We start from the raw sequence: 24482 nt of genomic DNA on the forward strand, positions 1-24482 counted from the left end.
AATCTTAAGATCTTGAAAATGCTACCTTGAGAGGAAAAATGTCAAAATTGAAATGAAATTTTTATCCATTTTGACATTTTAACAAAAGTCTGACTGAAACCACCTACATGTCGACTAAATAATGCAAAATATTCAATCTGACTAGCTATCTAATATGGTAGTATTGCTCCTAATGATTTTTTTTTCGGTTATTGACTTTTTGAACCATGATACGTTGACTTTTCAGTGGAAGCTAAGCCACTTACTTGTGAAAATACCCAAAAATAAATTGTGGAATACAAGAATGTGGGTAGCCAATCATTCTTGCAAATCTTTGTTCATATATGCGACATTTTCTCACCACCAAAAAGCTTATCAAAATGGTTTAAAAAGTGGATCACTTGAGCCTCCATTTCTTTAATTTTGGCTTAAATGAAATATTTTTACAGGTAAACATTACAACCCCTGTTAGGCAATGATCAAAAGCGATATTATGTATGACTTTTTTTCTCAGTTTTTATTTTTTAAATAAATCAAACGGAATTATCATGCTTTTAGTTTCTTTACAAAGTAAAAATCCGTTGTTAAGCATTTGTATGAACAGATTCCATACTTTGTGGAGCCAATTCATGAATATGTAGTTGAATGGCTGCCTACCTGACATTCAAAACAAACTCTCCCAAGTAAGTAAGTACTAGAAAGACTTCTTTTAACTGAAATTTGGGCAAAATACAAGAAAAAAATAATATATATATATATATATATATATATATATATATATATATATATATATATATATATATAGGGTAAAGTGAATATACCTAACAACCTTATATAAGCTTATGTACCTAACTCCATAATACTATATCGATTTGTATCATATTTACATTGTAATTGCCTAAGGTTCTTAAACTTCAACCCCATAACTTGATTACTTCCAAAATCTTTGGACTTTCACCAATATCTTTCTTTTACATCACGTATTTCTATCGAATACCACATGATGGGTTTCATATCCTACCGCTACATATGAAAGGATGTAGGAGAAATATAATGATGAATTTCCAAATTTTTTTTGAAGTAAATCAAGTTTAGGAATAAAGTTTAAGAACCTTGGATGATTGTAAAGAAAATTTAATGCAAAATGACGTAGTTTGATGAGGTTAGGTACCTAAGCTTATATAAGGTTGTTAGGTATATTCACTTTACCCATATATATATATATATATATATATATATATATATATATATATATATATATATATATATATATATATATATATATATATAGTTTACTTTCACCATTATATCGATTTTGCCACTTTAACTATTTTATGCAAAATCAAAACTATTCCAACTATTTTTGACCGTTTAAAGAAACCATTTCCCAATTATCTAAAAGTCTTACAAAAGCAATCAACCATTTCATCATATTCCAACTCTCAAAAGTTATTAATTTTGAAGAGTACTATGGTTTAAGTAATTCCTTTTCATCTACAAATACATACATATTTTGCTATGTGATTAGGTCAGTACAAATGAGAAGAAGGGAAATATAGTATGAAATTGTTTTCATTTGTTCATTCAAATATGAAAATCATCTTTTAACAGATAGAATATTCAAATTACTTTCTTTACCTTTGCATTTCCCTTTTATAATAGATATAGCCAATTGGACTCCGGTGGTAACTTTATTGAATAGTTTTAGAAGATATACCTAAACGGTTAACTGGACCTTTTTTGTCTAATCTAACTACAGACAATTACCTTTTTGACAAAATCTATTTTATTTTCTTAAAACCTATCATTTTCACAAAAAAATGACATTTTTGACAATCATAACCTATGAAGAAATGATCCACACTATTAAGGAAAATACTAAACGTATCACATCTACCACAATATCCATGTAATTTCAATTTAATGATGCATGCGTCCTTTCTTCGTTATAGTAACCAACTATTTTCAAAACATTTTGTATTGAACCTTATGAAAGAAGCATACCTTTTCATAAATCTCATTTTTTTCCTTTATGAGTCGTTTGTTATTGTTTCTTCCCCAACACATACAAACACCATTCAAAGGTTATGTAAGGGTTGCATACACACCCGTGCTCTATTTGTAATCATGATACAACAACTATTTTAATATAGAATAATACAACAATTTTTTTAATATAGAATAATACAATAACTTTTTATTTTTAGGTTTTCTAGACACTTTTTGACCATCTCACATTTTACAATGATATATAAGAACCCCAACCTCCAAACTCCATACGCAGAGGAAAATACTAATCCCATCCAAAACACCAAAAAAGTGAAGAATCAAACTGTTGAAAACATTCGCCTGTCACTCGTTTCCTACCTTCGAGAAGTACAAGATCTCAAAGAAGCAGCTCAAACTAAACATGCAGAAGGTTTCACCATGGATGACAACTCTTACAACATCATCCCTACACAACAAGAACATCTAGACTACAAAATACTAAAGACCATTCTTGAAGACGTCAGAGCTGAAAACCTCTCCATAGAAGGCAATATAGCTTTCATGTTTGGATCCATCCACAAAAGGATTGGAAAGTTTGAATGTGTGATGAAAACTATGCCTAATGAGTAGAAAACATATGTAATGTATTTACTTCCATGTCACTCTATAAACAAATGAAATACCTATCTTAAGTTCATTTCACAAACAGTAGAATGAAAAATCCAACCCCCACAAAGTGAGGATATTTTTCCCTAATTATATATTAAATCTGGAAATCCTTAAGAACAGTTATTTTAGTGAGCTTTGGAATTTAGCCGCTCATGTTTTATAAATTGGCAGTATTAGTCCCTGTCTTTATCATCGGTTCTTCTCGATGCTTCCCACCACCATTATCTTATTTCACAACTTTCCACTTAATCTCAATTGGTGTCTCAATGAGAGAGAGAGAGAGAGAGAGAGAGAGAGAGAGAGAGAGAGAGAGAGGGAAGAGGGTGAAACAACAGATGTGTCACTGATGTTGCTGGTCAGTGACGGTGTCGTTGGAGGGTAGGAACTGTCATCGTTTCCTACACCGATTGAACCCTCTATTTTCGCAATTTCTGCCTCCGGCTTCTTCCGCAAATACAGGTGTTGTTTCAGATAAATACACTTCAACTGATGTTTCTGAGTTAGAGTTTGTCGGCTTTTGTTTTCTATAGGTGAAAGAAAGGGTGAAGGAAAAACTGACGTTATTACTTAGGTACTTCAAAAGAGCGTCAGATGGGTTGCTTTTCCTCCCGATTTCTACGGTAACTACCTCTAAAATATCCTTTCATTTCTCAGGGTCGAATTTGGTTTTGAAGCCAATTCTTTCTTTGATTCTGGTATGCCTATTCACTTCGGTTTAACTTATTGGTTCATACTTGCATCCTAAGGTCCTGTTGCTGTGAAGAATTTCGTTTTTAACCGATCATAAATTTTAACCTTTTACTTATTATTGTTATACAATGTTGTTTGCATTACCTATACCATCTGTAATGTGTTAATTTGATATCTAACATGAACTTGGGTTCCAAGAATTAGGATTAAGTTTAAGTTTTTGTCTATTGGACTTTGAAAGAAACTAAAATGTGTCATAATATGTTTGCATTACCTATATAATGTTGCTCGCGTTTCTTCTACAACAGACATGGTATTCTTTTGTGCTTTGTATGATATGTGTGAATTGTGAATGAGCCTATATGAATCGTGAATTTGATATACAAATGGGTAGGGCTCTTGCATAGTTGTAACAACCGGTTATTTCGGGTCAATAAAAGTCAAGCAAGTCAAACCAAGGTCAAACATGTTAAACATAAGTCAAATAGTTAAATAGTTTAAATCAAATTAGGAAAACTAATACTGCATTAAGGTTTTCGGTTTTTGGAATCAAAAACCATGCTAACCGAAACCCAATGTGGCTTAAATTAAGGACCGATGGGGCTAAAACGCCCAGACTAAAAGTATACTTGTAAAATATAAAGTATTTTTATAGAAGTATACGTACATGCATACATACCAGAAATAGTATCACAGCAAGAACCATATAAAATATAAAGTATTTTTATTAGACCAAGTAGTTCCCCTTGGGGAGTGTCGATCCTTTTTGTCAAGAAGAATGATGGTTCACACCGGATGTGCATTGATTACCGGGAGTTGAACAAGTTGACGGTCAAGAACCATTACCTATTACCGAGGATCGACGATTTGTTCGATCAGTTGCAGGGAGCGTCTTGGTTCTCCAAGATTGATCTGAGGTCTGGATATCATCATATGAGAGTACGTGATTAGGATATCCAGAAGACGGCGTTCAGGACTCATTATGGGCATTACGAGTTCGTATTGATGCCTTTCGGGCTCACCAATGCACCGACAGCCTTCATGGATCTCATAAACAGGGTGTATAGTCCGATGTTGGATCGTTTGGTGATCGTGTTCATTAATGATATTTTGGTGTATTCGAGATCTAGAGAGTAGCACGAGGATCATCTGAGAGAGATTCTCGGGGTATTGAGGTCAGAGAGGCTTTATGCCAAATTCTCCAAGTGCGAGTTCTGGTTACGGGAGGTCCAGTTCTTGGGGTATCTCGTCAACCAGAATGGGATTTTGATCGATCCGGCCAAGATTGAGGCGGTTATGAGGTGGGAGGTGCCGAGATTACCCACCGAGATCAGGAGTTTTCTAGGATTGGCCGGCTATTATCGGAGATTTATCAGGGATTTCTACAAGATCGTCGTGCCTCTCACCAGGTTGACCCGGAAGGGTGTTGCTTTTTCATGGGGTCCGGAGCAGCAGACCTCGTTTGAGACACTTTGCTAGAGATTATGTGAAGCCCCGGTGTTAGCCCTCCCGGAAGGGATGGAGGATTTTGTAGTGTATTGTGACGCATCGATATCGGGGTTGGGTGCAGTACTTATGCAGAGGGGGCATGTAATAGCGTATGCATCGAGGCAGCTGAAGCCTCATGAGACGAGGTATCCCACCCATGATCTGGAGTTGGGGGCAGTGGTGTTCGCCCTCAAGATCTGGTGTCACTATTTGTATGGGGTTCGGTGTACCATATACACGGACCACAAAAGCTTGAAGTATTTGATGGATCAGTCCAATCTGAATATGCCCCAAAGGAGATGGTTAGACGTGATAAAGGATTATGATTGTGAAATCCTTTACCACCCGGGAAAAGGTAATGTTGTAGCTGATGCCCTGAGCCGTAGGGCGGAGAGTGCCCCGATTCGAGACATTTGTATGCGACTGACAGTGATGACTCCGGTGTTGGACACCATTCGGGAGGCCCAGGCAGAGGCTGTGAGACCGGAGAACCATAAGAGAGAGCAGGTGATCGGGCAGATATCGGATTTCGTTACCGATAGTCGTGGGCGTAAGACCTTTTAGGGTCGGTTTTGGGTGACGTATGCAGGCGGGGTACGTGCCACTTTGATGGAGGAGGCGCATAGATCAAGATTCTCGATCCATCCCGGGGCCACTAAGATGTATTTGGACCTAAAAAGAAAGTATTGGTGGCCCTGTATGAAGAAGGATGTTGCGTGGTTCGTTGAGAGGTGCTTGACCTGTTGGAGGGTTAAGGCCGAGCACCAGAGTCCGCATGGAAACTTGCAGCCACTTGAGGTTCCCCAATGGAAGTGTTAACAGATTTCTATGGATTTCATCACCAAATTGCCGAGGACCGCGAGGGGTGTCGATGCAATTTGGGTGATCGTCGACCAGCTGACAAAGAGCGCTCACTTTCTTGCTATCAGTGAGAGCTCTTCTCTAGAGAGGCTGGTAGAGTTGTATGTGAGGGAGGTGGTATCGCGGCATGGAGTGCCGATCTCGATTGTGTCAGATCGAGATGTACGTTTCACTTCCAGGTTCTTGAAGAAGTTCCATGAGGAGTTGGGCACGAGGCTGCATTTTAGTACCGCTTACCACCCACAGACAGACGAACAGAGTGAGCGGACAATTCAGACGCTCGAGGACATGCTTCGGGCATGTGTGTTGGACTTCGGAGGGTGTTGGGACACATATTTTCTGTTGGCTGAGTTTTCCTATAACAACACTCACCATTCAAGCATTGGTATGCCTCCCTTTGAGTTGTTGGTTGGGAGGAGATGTCGGACTCCCATCTGTTGGGGAGAGATAGGGCAGTGAGTGATGGGCAGCACTGAGATAGTGCTTCAGACGACAGAGCAGATACAGCAGGTCAGGTAGAGGTTGTTGACAACTCAGAGTCGCCAGAAGAGTTACGCGGATAGGCGACGATCCGAGCTCGAGTTTCAGGTCGGAGATTTTGTACTCCTGAAGGTGTCTCCGTGGAAAGGAGTGATCCGATTCAGGAAGAGGAGCAAGTTGGGGCCCCGGTACATCGGTCCATTCAAGGTGACTGCGAGAGTGAGCAAGGTAGCGTACCGTTTGGAGCTACCTGCGGAGTTAAGTCAGATACATCATACCTTCCACGTGTCTCAGCTGAGGAAGTGTATAGCCGACGAGTCGATAATGGTGCTGCTGGAGGATATTCAGGTGGATGCGAGCCTGAATTATGTTGAGAGACCGATCGTGATCTTGGATCGGAAGATCAAGGTTCTGGGGAACAAGCAGGTGCCTCTGGTTCAGGTCTAGTGGCAACATCGGAGAGGGTCCGAGCTGACTCGGGAGCCGGAGTCAGAAATGCGGGAGTAGAATCCGAAGTTGTTTGCGGCATGAGACTTTGAGGGCGAAGTCTGGTTCTAGTGGGGGAGAATTGTAACGTCCTGAATTCAGGTGCGTCTCTTAGACCCTTCTTCTTTTCAAAGTTGTCATGTTTAACCCTTAAAAGAATTGTTGTGGCAAATGAGTACGCTGGGCGTACTGAAGAGTACGTTGCGCGTACTCATGCGCTTAAGTTCGCGGACTCGCCGAGGTACGTTAGGCGTACCCAGGGTTACGCTGGGCGTAGCGGGCCCAGATGCAAACCCTAATTTGTGGCTTGTGCACTATAAAAGGAATGTTAAGGCCTTATCCTCAGCTACCATTTCAGAGAGTGAAACCCTAATAGAGGGTTATCCTTCGTTCCTAGCTTGTTTGTTTGTGTTCTAAGCTTCAAAGTGTCATTTCAAGGTGGTGAAAGAGAAGAGGAAGCCATTTTAGGAGCTAGATGTTGGTGGACAAGAGTAGATCTGAGTTCTACAAAGGTTGGAGCTTCTTTCTGAGGTAAAAAGCTCAAAACTTTCCTTGTCATTTGTGATTTGTGCTTCTTGGACCAATTTTTAGGGTTTTTGGTCCCAAGGTGGAGACTTTATGAGCAAATGGTCTCCATTGGCCTAGATCTGCCATATTTCAGGATTATATGAGTTGTATGTTCATAAAAATCCAATCTTGGACGTGTATATTGAGCCATGCATGAGCTCTAGACCTTATGAGGAAGAAGGAAAGGTGTTAGAGTGATTAGGGACCTTTACAGCCATGCAAAGGCTTAAAGGTTCCGACTTTATGGAATAAGAGGCTTAGGGAAAGTCAGATCTGAAAGTTGAATGAGTGTCTTAACCGTTTAAGACCAAAATCCAAGGAAAAGTTGAAACCGAGACTTACGTTGGGCGTAACGTAAGGGGTTGAGACCCCGATTATGGATCGCCGGCATACGCCCCGCGTACAGAGAAGGTACGGGTAGGACCGGAAGGTCTACCGGGATTCAGGATGGAAGTCCCCTGAGACACTTGGACCGGAAGGTCCCACAGAGTTATGGCCTGGAAAGGCGTATGTGTTGTATGTGGTATTTTGGGGAACTCACTAACCATTTATGCTTACAGTTGTTGTGTTATGTGTTTCAGGTACTAACGAGGATCGCAGGAAGGTGCCGGCATGATCCATACACACTCATAGAGATTATGTTTTGAGATTCTGGGATTTATTTGTTATGATGACATTGGATATAGTTTGTTTGATATTGTTTTGATGATTGAAAGTATGATTTAAAAATGAAATTTTTTTTTGAAAATTTACGTTGTTACACATTTAGAGTGTGTACTTGGAATGGCCTAAACATAGAATTGAAATGGATGCCAAGGAGTCTCGAATTTGCTTACCAAAACCTAGAAAAATGCTTGAAGAATTAAGCCTCTTTAAAGCTTGAAGGTTGAACTCTTGAGAGAAATTGAAGTTTCACAGTAAGTGGGAAAAGATTTTGTGATGTGTGAGGGAGTGTTTTCGTTCACAATAAAAGAATGGAGGTTATAAGATGTGTGTTTGGTTAACTGGAGGTTAAAGCATGGGTATTTAGTGGACAATGCGTAGGATACTGGTATTTTATTAGAAATAGGGGAGAAATCAAATCCTAAAGTCAATTTTTCTTGTCTTATTCACCTCCTAGACCGCCTATTATAATATCCTAGTATGACCGAAATCACATGTGATTTCGGTCCTAGGATGGACTTTACTTTTAGTTTTCGGTCCTAGGTCTTATTCCATGGTGATTTCGGCCTTTGTGGGTATTCAAAGTGTGTTTTCGGCCTTAGTGGGCTTGCTTGGGGTTGATTTTGGTTTTATAGTTTCCTCGACAAGGTGATTTCGTTTTTGGGTAATATAGATCACAAAGATAATAGCCTTAAAACTCAAGAATTCAAGGTGCTTGCATAAATACATGTTGTTATGTTAAAACTACTTGATTCTTGTTTGATTTGCATGAACTTTTCAAGGCTTAATTCAACATGAATTTCCAAGTGTGTATTATCTTTTAATCATACAAATGGTGCCCTTATACACAGGACCCCTTAAACTTGGTTTGCCCCAAATTTTCTAGTTGTCACATAAATCAAAAGTTAGTCTTACTTACCAACTTTTTTGTACTTTTGTGCCATTGTTTATGACCGTGATATTAGAAAGTTGATCAAGGTAATCAATGCAGTTGGAGGTAAAGTTGTGTATGTGTATGTGGTGGTTGATAAAAGTGATGGTGCTAACAAAGGCGATGATAGAGGAAAAACATCTAGAGAAAACAACCCAATATGTACTTTTATGTGGAACCGCATAATTATAGTACATTAGTGATGTTGATGTTGGTACGTACATATCTTAATGATGTCAAATTACATGATTACATTGATCACAAACCACAAGGTGTTAATCAGGTCAGTAATGAAACCAGAAAGAATCAGATGATGAACGTTAGATATTCAACAACAAAGATGATCGCTATTGGGAATCCATCGAGTACCATTTTCTATTTAAAAATATAAGAAAACACTCTAACAAGCATTTTCCAAAAATATTTAAATTACTAGTTTTCATATCATCAAATGGCAAAGTCCAAAAGAAAATAGAAAACTTAAAATAACCTTTAGGCCCTTTTAATTTATAGTGAGCTCCATACCATCCATTTGTTTTAACAAGGAATGTGGGACTAAGATACAAACACAATTGTGAGTGTAAGACCTCTTCTCTTTATATACATATTTCCATTCCTTTCACTTATTTACTCATCCAATGCGGGACTAGTATCAAACCTTTTTACCTCAAAAAACTTGTTGAAAACTCTTACAACGAAACAAAAAAACACTCCATTACTTCTACAACACTTCAATCAATTATAAGATTCTAATTCTAGTTTTATATATTTTTTAGAAACACTTCATGAGATGAATACAACATAGAAAAACATTCATTTTTCAAATGGATAGAAAAGAAGTTATTATTTCTAGCCGCTTTTATTAAGTTATATTGAACTATCATTTATATCAATAAAAAAATTTTCAAAAATAGAATACTTCATAAAATACAAATAATATGGCAAACAAAACATCTGTCTTTTGTACCCATCAAGACGGGGAATACCCACCTCATTTGGCGTCACAAACTCACAGGTATATCCAACCAATGACAAAATTTGGCGTCACAAACTCACAACGTTGTATGGCTAATCTGCAGAGAATTTACACAACATATGACATGTTCCGGTTTGGGTTATTTTTTTCATTTTTTCTACAAAACAACTAATTACTTATCATCATTAACCTCTCTCATACAAAGTTTTTAAATTTAGCATGAGGATCCAAATCCAAGGATTTTAAAACTCCCTTGAACTATATAATATCAAACCAAATAAACAACACTAAACCAACACAAATCATCTCTCTTCAATTCTTCGTCTCACCACCCACCAGTTGGTTCTCACACAGTGTTTGAAGTGCTGGTCTTGCTTCCTTATTATCCGCATTCATAGTTTTCAAAGTCAACGCCTTGAGCTTCTTCCTTAGTTGCCTCAAACTTGCATCTTGTAAATTCTCCTTCATTACAACATTCTCATCTTTTTCTTTCTTCATCTTGTTCTCTTTGTCATCCGAAACAAATCCACCAATTTTCTTCATCGGCGTTGGGACACTAATTTGAGAAATTCGGTTTTCTTCACATGAATCTGAGTCAACTTTCTCGTTGACCATGCTTGATGACCCTGAAAAACGAACACAATATTTCTCGTTTATTGTATGTCAATGGCATTGTTGTAATTTGATGGATTTTGGAAAAAAAAAATTACCGTTAACATTGTTCTCCGAGTGTTCCACGTAAGCATTATCTTCAATGAAGCTTTCAGAGTGTTCTTCTGGAAGCAATTCGCTTTTCTCCTCTTCAAAATGAACATTTTCACATGGAATCATTTCAAGCTCCTCCAACGAATTACAAACATCTTCCACTTTTGCATCTGAATTACCTGAAATTTTTGGTTTTATCAATAAAAAACTAGAACATTAAAGAATAAATAAATTCAAATCAAGAATTGGTGAATTTCTTTCTACCTGCATCCATGGCGTTTTCTGAAACTTCTTCAGGAAAAACCTCTTCGAAATTCATCACATTTTCGCTTTGACATTTCGCTGTTGACTTTTCAGATTTCTTTTCAGTCAACCTAGTTGACCTTCTGGAGCTGAATTCTTTCTGCAAAGTACCCTCCTTTTTCATGGTGGTTGAAGGTGTAGTAGCCACCTTTCTCCGGCTGCTTCTTACAGTTGCTATACCAGGTGTGCACCACTCCATCTTCTCACCTTCTTTCCGGCGAGATGAAGTCGCCGGAGTTTTCCTCCTGGTGGTCGGATGTGCCGGGGTTGGGTGGCTGATAAGATCAAACAAAGTTGTTGGAGTTGGAGAGAGTTGGTTTTTCTCTTCAATTGAAGAACATCCTTCAAAATCCACAGTTTCACATGGTTTTGATTTCTCAACAAATTCCACGTCAGCATTATCTTCTACAAAGCTCTCCGAGTGTTCTTCTGGAATAAGATCATCTTTCTCCTCTTCAAAATAAACATTTTCACATGCCTTTGAATTTTCATCTGATTCCACGTCAGCATTATCTTCAACAAAGCTCTCTGAGTGTTCTTCTGGAATCAATTCGAGTTTCTCCTCTTCAAATTCCACATTTTCACATGGCTTTGAAGTTTCATTTGAATCCATTATTGCATCTGGAAACAAAATTATTGATTTTAACAATAAATTACTTGAAATTAATAAAACAAATTAAGATTTGGATGATTTCTTTCTACCTGAATCAATGGCGTTTTCTGGAACTTCAACAGAGAAAACCTCTTGGAATATCGCATTCACTTCATCCAACAGTGAATCAATCTTTTCAGTCTTTTCAATCACCTTCTTCACTAATGAATCTCCACATTTCTTTTCAGTCAACCTTGTTGACTTTCTAGAGCAGACTTCCTTCTGCATGGTACCTTCCTTTTTCACGGTGGTTAAAGGCGTTGCAACCATTCTCTGACTGCTTGCAACAACCGTCACAGATGTGCGCGACTCCATCGTCTGACCTACTTTCATTTGACTGTTCACATTCCGGCGAGATGAAGTCGACGGAGTTTTCTGCATAGTAGTTTCCTTTTTCACGGTGGTTGAAAGCGTCGCCACCTTTCTCCGGCTGCTTGCTGCCACCGTTGCAGGTGTGTCCAACTCCATCGTCTGACCTTTCATTTGACTGTTCACATTCCGGTGCGATGAAGTTGCCGGAGTTTTCTGTATAGTAGCTTCCTTTTTCACGGTGGTTGAAGGCGTAGCAAGCTTCTGACCTTTCATTTGACTGTTCACATTCCGGCGAGATGAAGTCGCCGGAGTTTTGAGCACATCATTCTCTTTGATTGAAGAAGAACATACAAAAACGTCTGATATTTCGCCGGAATGTTCAACAGCCACCTCAGTGGAAATTTCCGGCTGATGATCTGCAACTTGTTCTGTTACGGGGGAGAGGCTATCGATGGTGGGGATCACATCCAAGGTTTCCGACAATTCTGATTTTTGATTGTCAAATTCACTAATTTCTTCTTTTTCTTCAACTTTTGCATCAACTTCATGAACAATCAAATCAATCTTCTCAGGAGAGATGCTTTCAATGGCAGCGATAGCATCCGAGGTTTCATCATCTGAAATGAAAGTACATATATCACTTTATGTATTTGAATCGCAGAGCCTATAGACATTTAATTAGAATTGACGTCAACATACCCGTGTTTTCGGATAACTTGATGTCATTTGAGATTTCTTCATCTGCGTTACTTTCGTTTTCATTTGGATTCTCAGAGGTATCAAGAATCATATCACTATCCATGATTGAAGGACCATTGTTTATCTCTGAAAAAGCTTCGAGTTTCAATTCTATTGCCCCATTTAAATCCTCAATGTTATCTGAGATTGCTTCTTCTTCTTGTTCTTCTTGTTCTTCTTCTTCTTCTATAACATCAACTCCTGCACCAAAAAAACACGTAATTTAACATTAGTTTGATAGAACGGTGTTGAATAAACGATCAAAAAAGACATTGAAAAAACCTCTCACCTGTTGAATTAGTACTATCATCAACAACGCTATCTTGTTCTTCTTCTAACACCATAACCTCACTTTCGAGTTTTTCCTCTTCGAGATCCCCATTTTCAATAGGGCTTGAGATGTCATCTTTTTCTGGCTTTCCATCAATCAGTTCTTCTTCTAAATTTCCTTCCTCATTTGAATTTGGGATTTCTTCTGATTCGGGCTTTAGATTATCAACTTCCCCAGAATCTTCTTTTTCTTCGCTTATATCAACATCATGTTCCTCCAATGCATTACAAATGTCTTCCACTTCTGCATTTGGAATTACTGCATAAATGTTTTACCGAAGATGAATAAGCGGAACGAAACAGAAATTATAATCAAATCGGGAATGTGTTTTGCTTACCTGCATTTAAACTGCTCTCTGGAACCTCAACAGTCGAAACCTCATCGGATGACGAATCGTCATCATCAGACAATGTAATAATCTCAATTGCCTTTTCACTTTGCTTCCTCACTCTTGGCTCTCCAGATTTCTTTTCGGTTTGTCTAGTGGAACGTCTCGTGCCATATGTTTTCTGCACAGCAATCTCCTTTTTCACGGTGGTTGAAGTCGTCGCCACCTTCCTCCGCCCCTTTGCTACAACCGCTTCCGGCGACTTCTTATCTTCTTTTGTATCTAGTTCGCAATCATTCAGTTGACTGTTAACACTCCGGCAAGATGAAGTTGCCAGAGCCTTCCTCCTTGTGCTGGAAAGGGCTGGAGTTTCCGGAGCTTCGTTCTTTGATTCTTCAACTCCTACAGCTACTTTCTTAGCTGTCCTGCGAGTTGTCCTGGTGTTTGTCGGCTTCAAATTTTCAACTTCGGTAGTTTCCACTTTTTGCACAGTAGTTGTTCTGTTTCTGGTGATTGGGACTTTGGGTGAAGAAACCTCGACGTTCTCTTTTGACTCGTTCAAATCAACTGTTTCAGATTGTGAGACGTCGATGAACTTCTCAATACCTTCAACCTATTCAATATCATAAACGAAATTTTCTGTAATCAATGATTGTTTCTGCATATCAACAAGAGTTTAAGCAATTACAGTGAAATCATTGAAGAAAACACGAGGAACATAATGAAATCACCAATATGTTTTGCACATGAACCGGATTTCGAATTTATACGACAAAATTATGACAAAACGACAAACAATTTACAAGTAACATTTAAACCTAAAAACCAACTGTGATCAGATGTAACAGTACATGACCAAATCACCAATAACTTATCGAAAACCTAAATACGCTTTCACTGAAGATGTATGCATGAAAATCGAGACAAAAAACAAGCGACAACAAATCAACAATAATACGAATTAAAAAAACCACATCAAAATCTAAGAACTCACCGTATCAAGGTCTCGAAGAGCATCCGCCATGACATGATTTTTGGTGTTGGCAGCGATCTTGTTGAGTTTGCAGAGAAATTGAAGCTCTTTTCTGGTAAGACTGTGGAAATCCATGAGATCTGAATTGACGAAGGGGAGAGGAAAAGTAGGGTTTTGGATAACGTTGAATTCGTGAATCTGCCTATGAGTGAGATGCTCAAAATGCGATGAGGAGCCTCAAAATCGTCTAGACATATTTATACGAAAACCCTTGCGCGGGGTTACCGTTGGAGCAGCGGAAATTTGAATTTTGAATTTGTGACTGTTGGAGTGAATCTTTTACTATTCCAGATTCATAAATTCTTATTTTCAGTGTCATGAAATATTAAATATCGATTAAATATAAGAGTTCACTGTGTATTGAAATTTGTACATATTATATTATATCTATAAAAATCATAAAAATGACCTTGTTCATAGTGTTTTCTATCTTTGTGTGTTACTATATTTTAACGTTGGAATGCTTGATCAGAAATGGGGTCAGATGGGCCTGTAACCCATTAAACAGTTTTATTTTAAATATATATTCGACTTGAAAGTTTGTTATCTAATTCAGATTATAGTAATGATACGAGTAAATTAGTATTTTAATAATGATATGAGCAAATTAGTATATCTTCTTATGCCTGTTCATATTTATATCGGGACATATGCACTCACGTTTCTTATTAAACTAAGAAAATATTTGCGCACAGATCATGAGTATTATAGTTAACATATGGAAAAGTTATGTTGTTAAATTAACTAAATGTTTGGTTGTCTACAATTTACAAAAATAAACTGATTTTCAGTTGCAATTAAAAGAAACATGAAATTTTTGTATCTAGTGTATTCCCTATTATTTTATTGGATTAATAAGAAATCTAAGATATGTAACTGTCATCTCATCATCACATAATACCACTAATACTATAGAAATTGGTAAATTGGAGTCTTGTTTTATTCAGGTTCCAAACCACGGGTTTTATACATCAAAGTCGTTTCTCAAATCAAGGAAACGATAAGAACAAAACAATTAAGATAAAGCAAAAAAACTAGAACAAGATAAGACTAGAATTCAAATGTATATATCCGGATATTTGAATTCCTTTACTCCGACTCAAGCCGGAGCATGGAGATTCTAATTGCCCAGGGACAGCAACATCTTCAACCGTTCACCACCCAGAGCTTTTGTGAAGATATCGGCAACTTGATGTTTTGTGGTTACGCAAACAGGTTCAATTTCTTGAGACTCGACTCTTTCTCGGACAAAATAACAGTCTATTCAACATGTTTTGTTCTTTCATGGAACACATGGTTGTTAGCAAAGTGGTGAGCTGCTTGATTGTCACAGAGTAGCATTGTTGCTTCTGTTTGTGGTACTTGCAAGATTTTTAACAACCACCTAACCCAAAGAATCTCACTACCAGCGATAGTCATGGCACGATACTCTGCTTCAGCAGTGGAACGAGACACTACCGTTTGTTTCTTAGTTTTCCACAAGATGGGTGCTCCCCCTAAAACAAGCACATAACCTGTTGTAGATCGTCTCGTGTAAGCACATCCCAACCAATCTAAATCGCAATAGGCTTTCAGTGATAAACCTCCTTTTTTAGGCAACAAAATTCCTTCACCCAAGAGCAGCTTTGAGATACTTGAGAACACGTAGACTTGCATTCATATGTTCCTCCATTGGGTCAACTACAAATTGATTGAGCATGTTGACTGCATAAGTTATGTCTGGTTTAGTGGCTTGAAGATACAACAATTGGCCAATCAAACGATGGTATTGGCCAGCTTCTACAGATGGATTGTTAGTGCATAGGTCCAGATGTAGGTTTTGCTCCATGGGAAAGGAGCTAGGATGACACTCTTGCATCCCATAATCTTCCAAAATGTCTAAAGTATATTTTCGTTGACTCAAAAAAAACCCCATCATTTGTTTTTTTTCCACCTCAATGCCAAGAAAGTACTTCAATGGGCCCAAATCCTTAATGCTAAATTGTTTATCAAGTTGGTCCTTTTTTTCTTGAATCTTATTTGCATCGTTTCCAGCAATGATTACATCGTCAACATAGATTAAAGCCATGACAAAACTCACTCCTGATTGTATATGAAAGGAGATGCATCGGCATGTGATTGTTTATAGTTCAAAGCGGTCAAAGCTGCAGTGAACTTATGGTACCAGTTGCAAGATGCTTGACGAAGGCCATAGAGGGATTTTCTTAAACGACAAACTGTATTATCCCCCTTGCTTACCAAAACTGTCTGGTATTTTCATGTAAACCTCTTCTTGGAGATCGTCATGCAAGAATGAATTGTTTACATCCAATTAGTGAACAATCCAATCTTTCTTAGTGGCTAAGGCAAGTAAAATTCTAACCGTGACAAGTGTAGCTACCGGCGCAAAGGTTTCATGGAAGTCAATGCCTTTAGTTTGAGTGTATCCCTTTGCCACTAGGCGTGCCTTGTACCGATCAACATCACCATTAGGTTTGAACTTCACCTTGTAAACCTAATTGGAACCAATTGCACGCTTTCCTTCTGGTAAACTTTCAAGAGTCCATGTTTTATTCTCCTTTGAAGCTTTAATTTCCTTTTTCATAACCTCTACCCATCGCATATCCTTTGCAGCTTGTTTGAAACATTGAGGCTCTTCATGAGAGCTTATGGCTGTCAAAAAAGCTTGATGACTGGCTAAAAAATTATCGTATGATATGTAATGTGCAAGTGGGTGTGCTGTGGAAGTGGTTTGAGCACATTCAAGTTGTGCATGATTGATTGAAGGAGGTAGGTATACTATGAATTCGTCAAATCTTTTTGGCTGTGTTTTAGGTCGAGATTCTCTGTTTGTACGTGGTACTGGGTCTTCATCTATGTTTGATGGATCTTCATTGTTGTCATATTGTATGGGAAAACATTTGGTATGGCATCTTCTTCTGTATGGGCGTCAACTGATGAATTGACAAGAGTGTGTTGAGCTAGCATACTTTTAGTGATGAGTTCATCATGTGTGTCAACACTTAATTCGAAAGGATCTTCATATGTGGATACTTTGAGTGGTGCTTCTTTGTTTTGAAAGGGATAAGCATCCTCAAAAAACTGAATGTCTCTAGACACTATTATTTTCTTACTGTCTAAATCAAAGACACGGTAGCCTTTTTGACCTTAAGGGTAGCCCACAAATATTCCCGGTCTCCCCCTTACAGCAAACTTATCTCCCTTGGTTTATGTATTCGTGTGTATACCAAACAACCAAAGACTTTAATGTGAGTGTTGTTTGGTTTCTGGTTAAACAGAAGATCAAAAGGTGTTTTGTAGCCAATGACCTTTGACGGTAGTCTATTAATAATATAGGTGGTTGTGAGGATACACTCTCCCCAAAATTTGATTGGAAACATAGCCTCAAGTCTTAAGGAACGTGCCACTTCAAGTAGGTGACGATGCTTCCTCTCTACTACCCCGTTTTGTTGGGGCATTTTGATGTAGGAGGTTTCAAGTAAAATGCCTTCAGTTGCATAAAAAGTCTTCATGGAAATGGATACAAATTCACCTCTGTTATCGCTTTTTATTCATTTTACTTTTGTATCAAACTGTGTTTTAACCATTCTACAAAAGTCGATTAGATGACTGCTTGCTTCATATTTGTGTTTAAGGAGAAAAACCCAAACAGCCCTACTGTAATCATCTACTATAGTCAAGAAGAAACGAGCACCCGTAAGGGAAGAAGTACGATAACTACCCCATATGTCACAATGAATTAATTCAAAAGATGCAATTATTTTAATAGATGAATTAGGGAATGGCAATCTAGTGAGTTTTGCCTTTACACATGAATCACAAGTTTTATTCTTCAAATCAAAAGTAAATTTTTCCAAAAAATCAACATGGTGAAGCCTAGATTTCGATGCATGTCCAAGTCGTCTATGCCAAACTGCAACGTCTAATGTGGCTGACATAGTTTTTCTCTATTGTATTTCGGAGTCCATGCGATAAAGCCCTTTCTTCCGCTCACCCACGCCAATCAAGGTCTTCGTGTTTAAGTCCTGAGCAACACAAAAAATCAGGAAAGAATGTAACGGCATAGTTCAGGTCATCCGTTAACTTGCCTACGGATAATAAGTTGCATGCAAATTTTGGTATATACAACACATTTTTAGTACTCATGCCATTTGGTAAGGAACAACTTCCCTTCCCTTTAACTGGAATTAAATCTCCATTAGGTATAGTAACAAGTGGTTCATGACTACATGCTACTTTGTTTATTAAAAAATTAGTGTCACCTATCATGTGTTCATTAGCACCTGTGTCCACTATCCAGTGGTCACTTTTGATCTTCTTACCTGCCATATTGGCTTTTAGGTCATCACATGTCTCCTTGACGTCGACAACTAGATGTTTGAGGACCATTTGATATTGCCCTTTGGTCAATCATGGTATCGGACATGAGTTAGCATCTGCTAATGCAGCCTTGGGATTCTCCTTCTCCTTCTTCCCTTTCCCTGGCCGCCATTCTAGATAACCAATCTTCTTGAAACATCCACTTTATTGTGACCAATTTTACCACAAAAGGTGCATTGTTACACCTCTTGGCTGTTGCGTTTTGCTTCCTTGAAGAATCACTTCGTTCTCTGTCCATCACCATGTGTTTTGTTGACAACAAAACTTTGGAAAGTTGTAGCATCTTGTGTTGGTCTTCTTGTGGCGGAGATTGCCTTTTGTTGCTCATCTTCTGATACCAGGTGATATAATGTTCCTAAGGTAGGTGTGCGTTTGGATGTGAGAATTTGTGTTCTCACAGTTGAGAAGTTGTCATCAAGTCCTAACAAAAACTTGTATAGTCTCTCCTTCTCCTTTGCTTCAGTGAGTCTCTTTCCAGTATTAGACGTACATTTACCGCATGTGCAATGAGGTAACGGGGACACAAATTTTATTTCATCCCATACACTTCTCAGCTTGGTGTAATAGGCTGAAATAGAGTCACCGTCGTGTTGTGTTATCGACAGGGTTCGCTTTAGTTCATATGCACGTGGTGCGCTCTCTTTACCAAACCTTTCTTTCAGATCCGCCCACATCTCTGCCGATGTATTTGCATACTTAACATTGGATCTGATGTTTTTCTCCGTAGCTATAGTAAGCCAATCTTTTATCATATCATCGCATCTCATTCGCATCTTGTAGTCTTCAACATCTTCTTCTAGTTGTTTGATTGTTCCATTAACAAATGCCATCTTGTTCTTTGCAAATAAGAAGTTCTTCATTTCCTATGACCAATCTCCATAGTTGTTGTCTATGAGTACATCATTCACCTGCATCTGCCTTGGGTAGTTTGACGAGTGCAAGTAAAATGGTGAGTTTGGATCAATAGTATTAGGGTTTCCTCCATTTTTGTTGGAGCTTTCTACCTTGTCGTCTGTACCCATAATTGTGACGGGTTCTCTTCTTCACAGGTCAAACTGACGACTCTGATACCATATAGAAATTGGTAAATCAGAGTCTTGTTTTATTCAGGTTCCAAACCAAGGGTTTTATAAATCAAAGTCGTTTCTCAAATCAAGGAAACGATAAGAACAAAATAAATAAGATAAAGCAAAAAAAACTAGAGCAAGATAAGACTAGAATTCAAATGTATATATCCGGATATTTGAATTCCTTTAAATACCATAGGATACCTACCACTATTATATCACTCTACATCATTTTTTAAATTATATATTAAATTTAAAAATGCAATAAACACGTGTGTGTATATATATATATATATATATATATATATATATATATATATATATATATATATATTAATTTTGAAGCCCCCTTATGAATAGTAAATGCTTCCTATTGGTTGATATTTTTTACTTTTTTTGTTTTTTTTTTATTCTTTTCTGCAATATTCTTTTCTAATTTACTTTTTGTCTATCCCACTAAAACTTTTTTCAGCAGTCTAGATACTGTTTATTGTGTACACGGGTCCTCTTCTCCTGCCATTGCATGGATTAGTTTCGTCCCTCCACGTAACCATCAATCGCCTCAAATCTCTCACCTCGCACCGCCTATCTCTCCTCTATCATCCTATTTGCTTCCACCGCCTTCTACTCTTTCATTTACCTCTAGCTTCATATTCCACCACTTTCTTTATGAGATAAATTTGGGATTGATTGTTCGTCTTTAGTGGCCCGTTTAGGTTTTGAAGAAAAATCGTTACCACCCTTTACCGGAGCTATGACGGTGTCCGCTTTCCCGACTCCGGCTCCATCTCCTACACTGATTTCTCTTGCTTCACATTGATTTCTCTTTCTCAGTTAACCATCATCCCTTCTCCACCGCCTCCGCCTTTTCTGCCAAAGTTGTATGGACAAACAGATGGAAAGCCCAAAGGGCAAAATGGTCATGTCACAGATTAAACGATTCGGATGTTAACTTAAACAGCCTAAAACTTTAACAAACAGTGAAACAGGGAAGATAAATGTAAAAGAAATTCTTTTTTTTCGTCCCTCTACAATATTGGTTTTTTTGTATGTTTCAAAAAAATTTCTTTTGCAATTGTCATTGCTATTTCCTTGTTATCATTTTTTTGCCCATTTCAATGGTTTTTAAAGATCTTTTGTGTGGGTTGTCTACATTAATGATCCGGCGATTAAAATGTTATGATTATGACTATTTTGCATGTGCTTTCACCACTTTCTGAAGGTGGCAAAGAAAATGGAGAATCCAAGGGTAAAATGGTAAATTTACAAATTTCACAGCTAGGATGTTAAGTTAGATGACCTAGGGATGAAACACATTAAAAACTGTGAAATACGGAAGACAAAAAAAAAAAAAAAAAAAAAAAAACTTTTTTGATCTTTGTGCAACTTCGGAATTTTTTATATATTTCAAAAAAAAATCCTTTGCAATTTCATCCATAGTTCCCTATTTTTTACTACTTATCGCTTTTTTTATATTGTGAAATTTGTGTTTCGGTTGTTGTTTATGAGGTAATAGGTACTGATGTTTGTTTGAGATTTAGGCTGACTTATGTTTGAATAAAACAATTTGAAAGTTTATTATTCTATTTTTTGATGTTGTAGAGTGACTTCATAAAGATGTCATTTCTTGCTAACAGATTTGATGCGGTTTATCAAGTTGAGACTATTTTCTATTGATATGGTATATAAATGTTGTTTATCAATATCAATTTACTATTTTTTCTGCATTTATATTATATATGCAACTATAATGTTATATTATTGTGTTAACATAAGGTGGGCTGCTACAAAGAGGTCTACAACCAAGTAAGTATAGGAGATTAAACAAGACTTTCAGCAGTAATCAATACATCACAATAAAACAAACTCAAATGTAGAAACTCGAAAATATCTATATTTTTAGTAGGGATGTAAATAAGCCGAGTTATTCGTATGTGAAATCGTTTTTAAACAATAAATTACAAAGAGGGGTATTCATTCCTATCCCTTTCTGTGTCACGGTTTACAAGCATTATTTTTTTATGTGTTTTACTTTTTTGGAGTAAACAATTCTTCTCTAAGTTGTTATGTTCAAACTATATATGTGTGTGTTTACAGGTCCTCATAAGGGAGGACAATGAAATAAGGGGCCCGAAAGATGAAGTCATTTGAAGATTTTCAAATTGTAAGATGCTTTTTAAAGTTTAGTTATCCAAATATGAGTTATTGGTAAATTTATTGATTATTATAGTTTTACTATATTAGAATTTAAGTGATAGCAACAAAGGCTACTTTACTTTTGCTTTTGAATTGAAATATATTCTTCTAATTTTGTGATTGTTGTGTAGTACCTGATTGTTTTCCACTATTACTCTAAAATTGAATGGAATTGTGTACAAACACAGATTTGTTGGTGAATGAGTATTAATAGTAAGTTAATGACTGATAATGGTTTTTATATTAGTTATTGAAATAATGGTTGGATTAATCATTAACTAGTTTATAACCCGTGGGAACCATAATTATAAAATTAATTAAATCTTCATACTAAAAATTCAAAATTATTAATCAGTTATTTAAATAAATTATTAATTAAGAGATATTTTTTAGTTATATAAAATTATAATCATTGATTTAAATAAATGCATGACCTTGTAATATGTATTAATTTGATTTTAATTTTTATTCTAATGTTATTAGTTTAATGTAGTTAGAATGAGAAAATTTAAAATATGAATTTTGAAATGGAGAATTAATACGTTGACAAGTGGCATGATATTAATTAGGATGCCTCATAAAATGAAACATGACAAAAGGAGAATAACCATATTATTTTATTAGAATAAGGATTACTTGGTGACAGAATATTAATGATCGCATAGTTGATGACTAAAATATTTTGGAAAATATCATATTTGCAATTGGTTTATTCAGTATGATCCAAACAGTATGTTGATTAAATTCTTGGATAGTGTCATATAAATAACACCTAAATACATTAACAAAAAAAACATTATATTTTAGGCACTTTTGTCGTTTAACTACCATGAGCATTCATATTTGAATTTATATTTTAATATCCATATATTTCTCAATGTTACTAACATTTCTAACTTTTTGTTATTTACAATTTTACAAATTTCAAAAATATGTTTTACAAGTTTTAGAATGTTTCATGTATGAATATGCATGTATGATGTTAAAGAAATGGAATCCAAAAGGTCTAATCCGAATTTCCTTTTGTATAAAACTTTATTGACTTATTTGAAGAATTATTTGAAGAATTTCTTTTTTGAAGTTAATGAGTTGATTAAAAGGATGTTGGATACAATGATATTTTGTTTTCATCTAAAAGTGAATATGAGTTTCCAGACTGCCTCCCTTCGTCTTCTCCGTTTTCCTCCTCGATTTACCGTTAAGCCTCCTGTATAGTTTCGATTGAAATTTTTTCAACCTCCTTTCAGTTTTAAATAGGTTAGAGAAAAATATGAATCTTTTTGTTTTGTATTGTACGCTCGATTAAGAAACCACTGTTCTAAAGTGAATCAGTCAAAAAAAATTGGAATTCTTAATAGAGGGTAATTATGGAATTTGTTGTTTTTTACATTCTAAATCCTTTGACAATGTTGCAAAAGAAAGAAAAACAGACAAATGAAGGCAATTGTGTTTCTATTCCATTTTGTTTGACCAAAATGTCCTTTTAGTAACATATGTTCTAAGTGACTTTAAAATCTTCATGAACCAGAAACTAATAGAAAGTTGTTTTTTTACATGTGTTTTTAATTCATTTCTTGATTTATATTTATAAAATGAACCATACTTACAAAAAAGTAATTTCATCATTCCATTTCATACCAATCAAACCCATGCCAAATTTCAGTTTCTTCCGGAACATTATGCAAATCAAACACAAACACCATCTAACTTATATTTCTTTTTGGGATTTCTGTCATTTTATTCACAAAATTGTGAATTTTTTTTGCGACTTTATACGTCAGCCCTTTCACCCTCCCCCCCAAATCTTAGTTTGTAATTTTTCAAACAGTATCACAACTATGTAAGTTCTAATTCACATTTTTTCCATATAGTTTATCAGATCTTCTTCTCTTTAAAAAAAAAAAAAAAAACTATGAAGGTTTTGATTTTTTTCCTTAATTTATTCCCATTTTCATTAAAGAATTAACAGTTCAGTTTGCATATAGAATAATTACAGGTCCTTGGAGAGCAATTTTCTTGATGGTTCCATCTCCCCTATAAATTCAATAATGTGCTTTGGTTGAACCGCCTAGCTCACTACGTTTTACTTCCCAATGAATTGTCTTGTTCAATGAGAAAAGGGTAACAAATTTGTTTTGAATTTTTAAGGTCAGATTAGTTATAATTTCATTTCATAACCAACATGAATTGTTTTTTTTTTTTTTTTTTTTTTTTTTTTTTTTTTTTTTTTTGTGTGTGTGTTTCAGATTAGGCATCGAGCAGCCTTTGATGTAGCAGCATGTCTCTTTAATAATATGATATTGTTTTCTTGAATATTTAGTAAAGTTGGTTAGTTTATTGAATTTTTATAATCTTATGGACGATCTTGATAACCATCTGGTGCAAATAAAAATTTCCTTGTCTCTTCTCTAGTTTTTTTTTTTTAAATGATATTTTCATTATATTAAAAAAGTGATTAAATTTTTTTTTTTAAAAAAACAACGACAATTTAAAATAAAATAGAAGAAAACATAAAAAATTCAAACACAAACAACTACCCTTCATCCAATTTTTTTAAACGTTATTCCATTTTAGGGAATCCTTCAACTTTTGTCAAGCTTTGAGATGTGTAAAATGTTTATGGTTTGTGTTTTCATATTGATCAATGGCCATATTAAC

General features: G+C 36.2%; 3 protein-coding genes across 7 annotated transcripts; 1 reads left to right on the forward strand and 2 right to left on the reverse strand.

Moving 5' to 3' along the window:
• Positions 1 to 291: 291 nt before the first annotated feature.
• Positions 292 to 3580, forward strand: LOC111881503 (uncharacterized). 4 transcript variants are annotated; one of them, XM_023877886.3, is made up of 3 exons: positions 292 to 428; positions 584 to 662; positions 2187 to 3577. In XM_023877886.3, exons 2-3 carry the CDS (start codon positions 625 to 627, stop codon positions 2596 to 2598), a joined length of 450 nt encoding a protein of 149 aa, XP_023733654.1. In that variant the 5' UTR covers positions 292 to 428; positions 584 to 624; the 3' UTR covers positions 2599 to 3577. The 4 variants fall into 4 exon arrangements, 3 of the variants coding, with proteins under 3 accessions (XP_023733654.1, XP_042753092.1, XP_023733655.1); XM_023877887.3 differs by having other exon boundaries at positions 320 to 474; XR_006185671.2 differs by having other exon boundaries at positions 318 to 666; positions 2187 to 3580.
• Positions 3581 to 9742: 6162 nt separating this feature from the next.
• On the reverse strand, positions 9743 to 14362 carry LOC111881499 (altered inheritance of mitochondria protein 21). Of its 2 annotated transcripts, none has more exons than XM_023877883.3 (8): positions 14143 to 14362; positions 13158 to 13761; positions 12779 to 13063; positions 12451 to 12690; positions 11490 to 12368; positions 10749 to 11408; positions 10490 to 10663; positions 9743 to 10405 (listed from the first exon to the last, which is right to left on the reverse strand). In XM_023877883.3, the coding sequence occupies exons 1-8, from the start codon at positions 14254 to 14256 to the stop codon at positions 10092 to 10094; spliced, it is 3270 nt and encodes a 1089-aa protein (XP_023733651.1). In that variant the 5' UTR covers positions 14257 to 14362; the 3' UTR covers positions 9743 to 10091. The 2 variants fall into 2 exon arrangements, with proteins under 2 accessions (XP_023733651.1, XP_023733650.1); XM_023877882.3 differs by having other exon boundaries at positions 12779 to 13078.
• Positions 14363 to 18591: 4229 nt separating this feature from the next.
• LOC111881501 (uncharacterized) lies at positions 18592 to 19421 on the reverse strand. The gene is made up of 2 exons (XM_023877885.1): positions 18784 to 19421; positions 18592 to 18703 (listed from the first exon to the last, which is right to left on the reverse strand). The coding sequence occupies exons 1-2, from the start codon at positions 19419 to 19421 to the stop codon at positions 18592 to 18594; spliced, it is 750 nt and encodes a 249-aa protein (XP_023733653.1).
• Positions 19422 to 24482: the final 5061 nt, after the last annotated feature.

The sequence above is a fragment of the Lactuca sativa genome, chromosome 8, assembly GCF_002870075.4.
Source record: "Lactuca sativa cultivar Salinas chromosome 8, Lsat_Salinas_v11, whole genome shotgun sequence".
NCBI classification, from domain to species: Eukaryota; Viridiplantae; Streptophyta; class Magnoliopsida; order Asterales; family Asteraceae; genus Lactuca; species Lactuca sativa.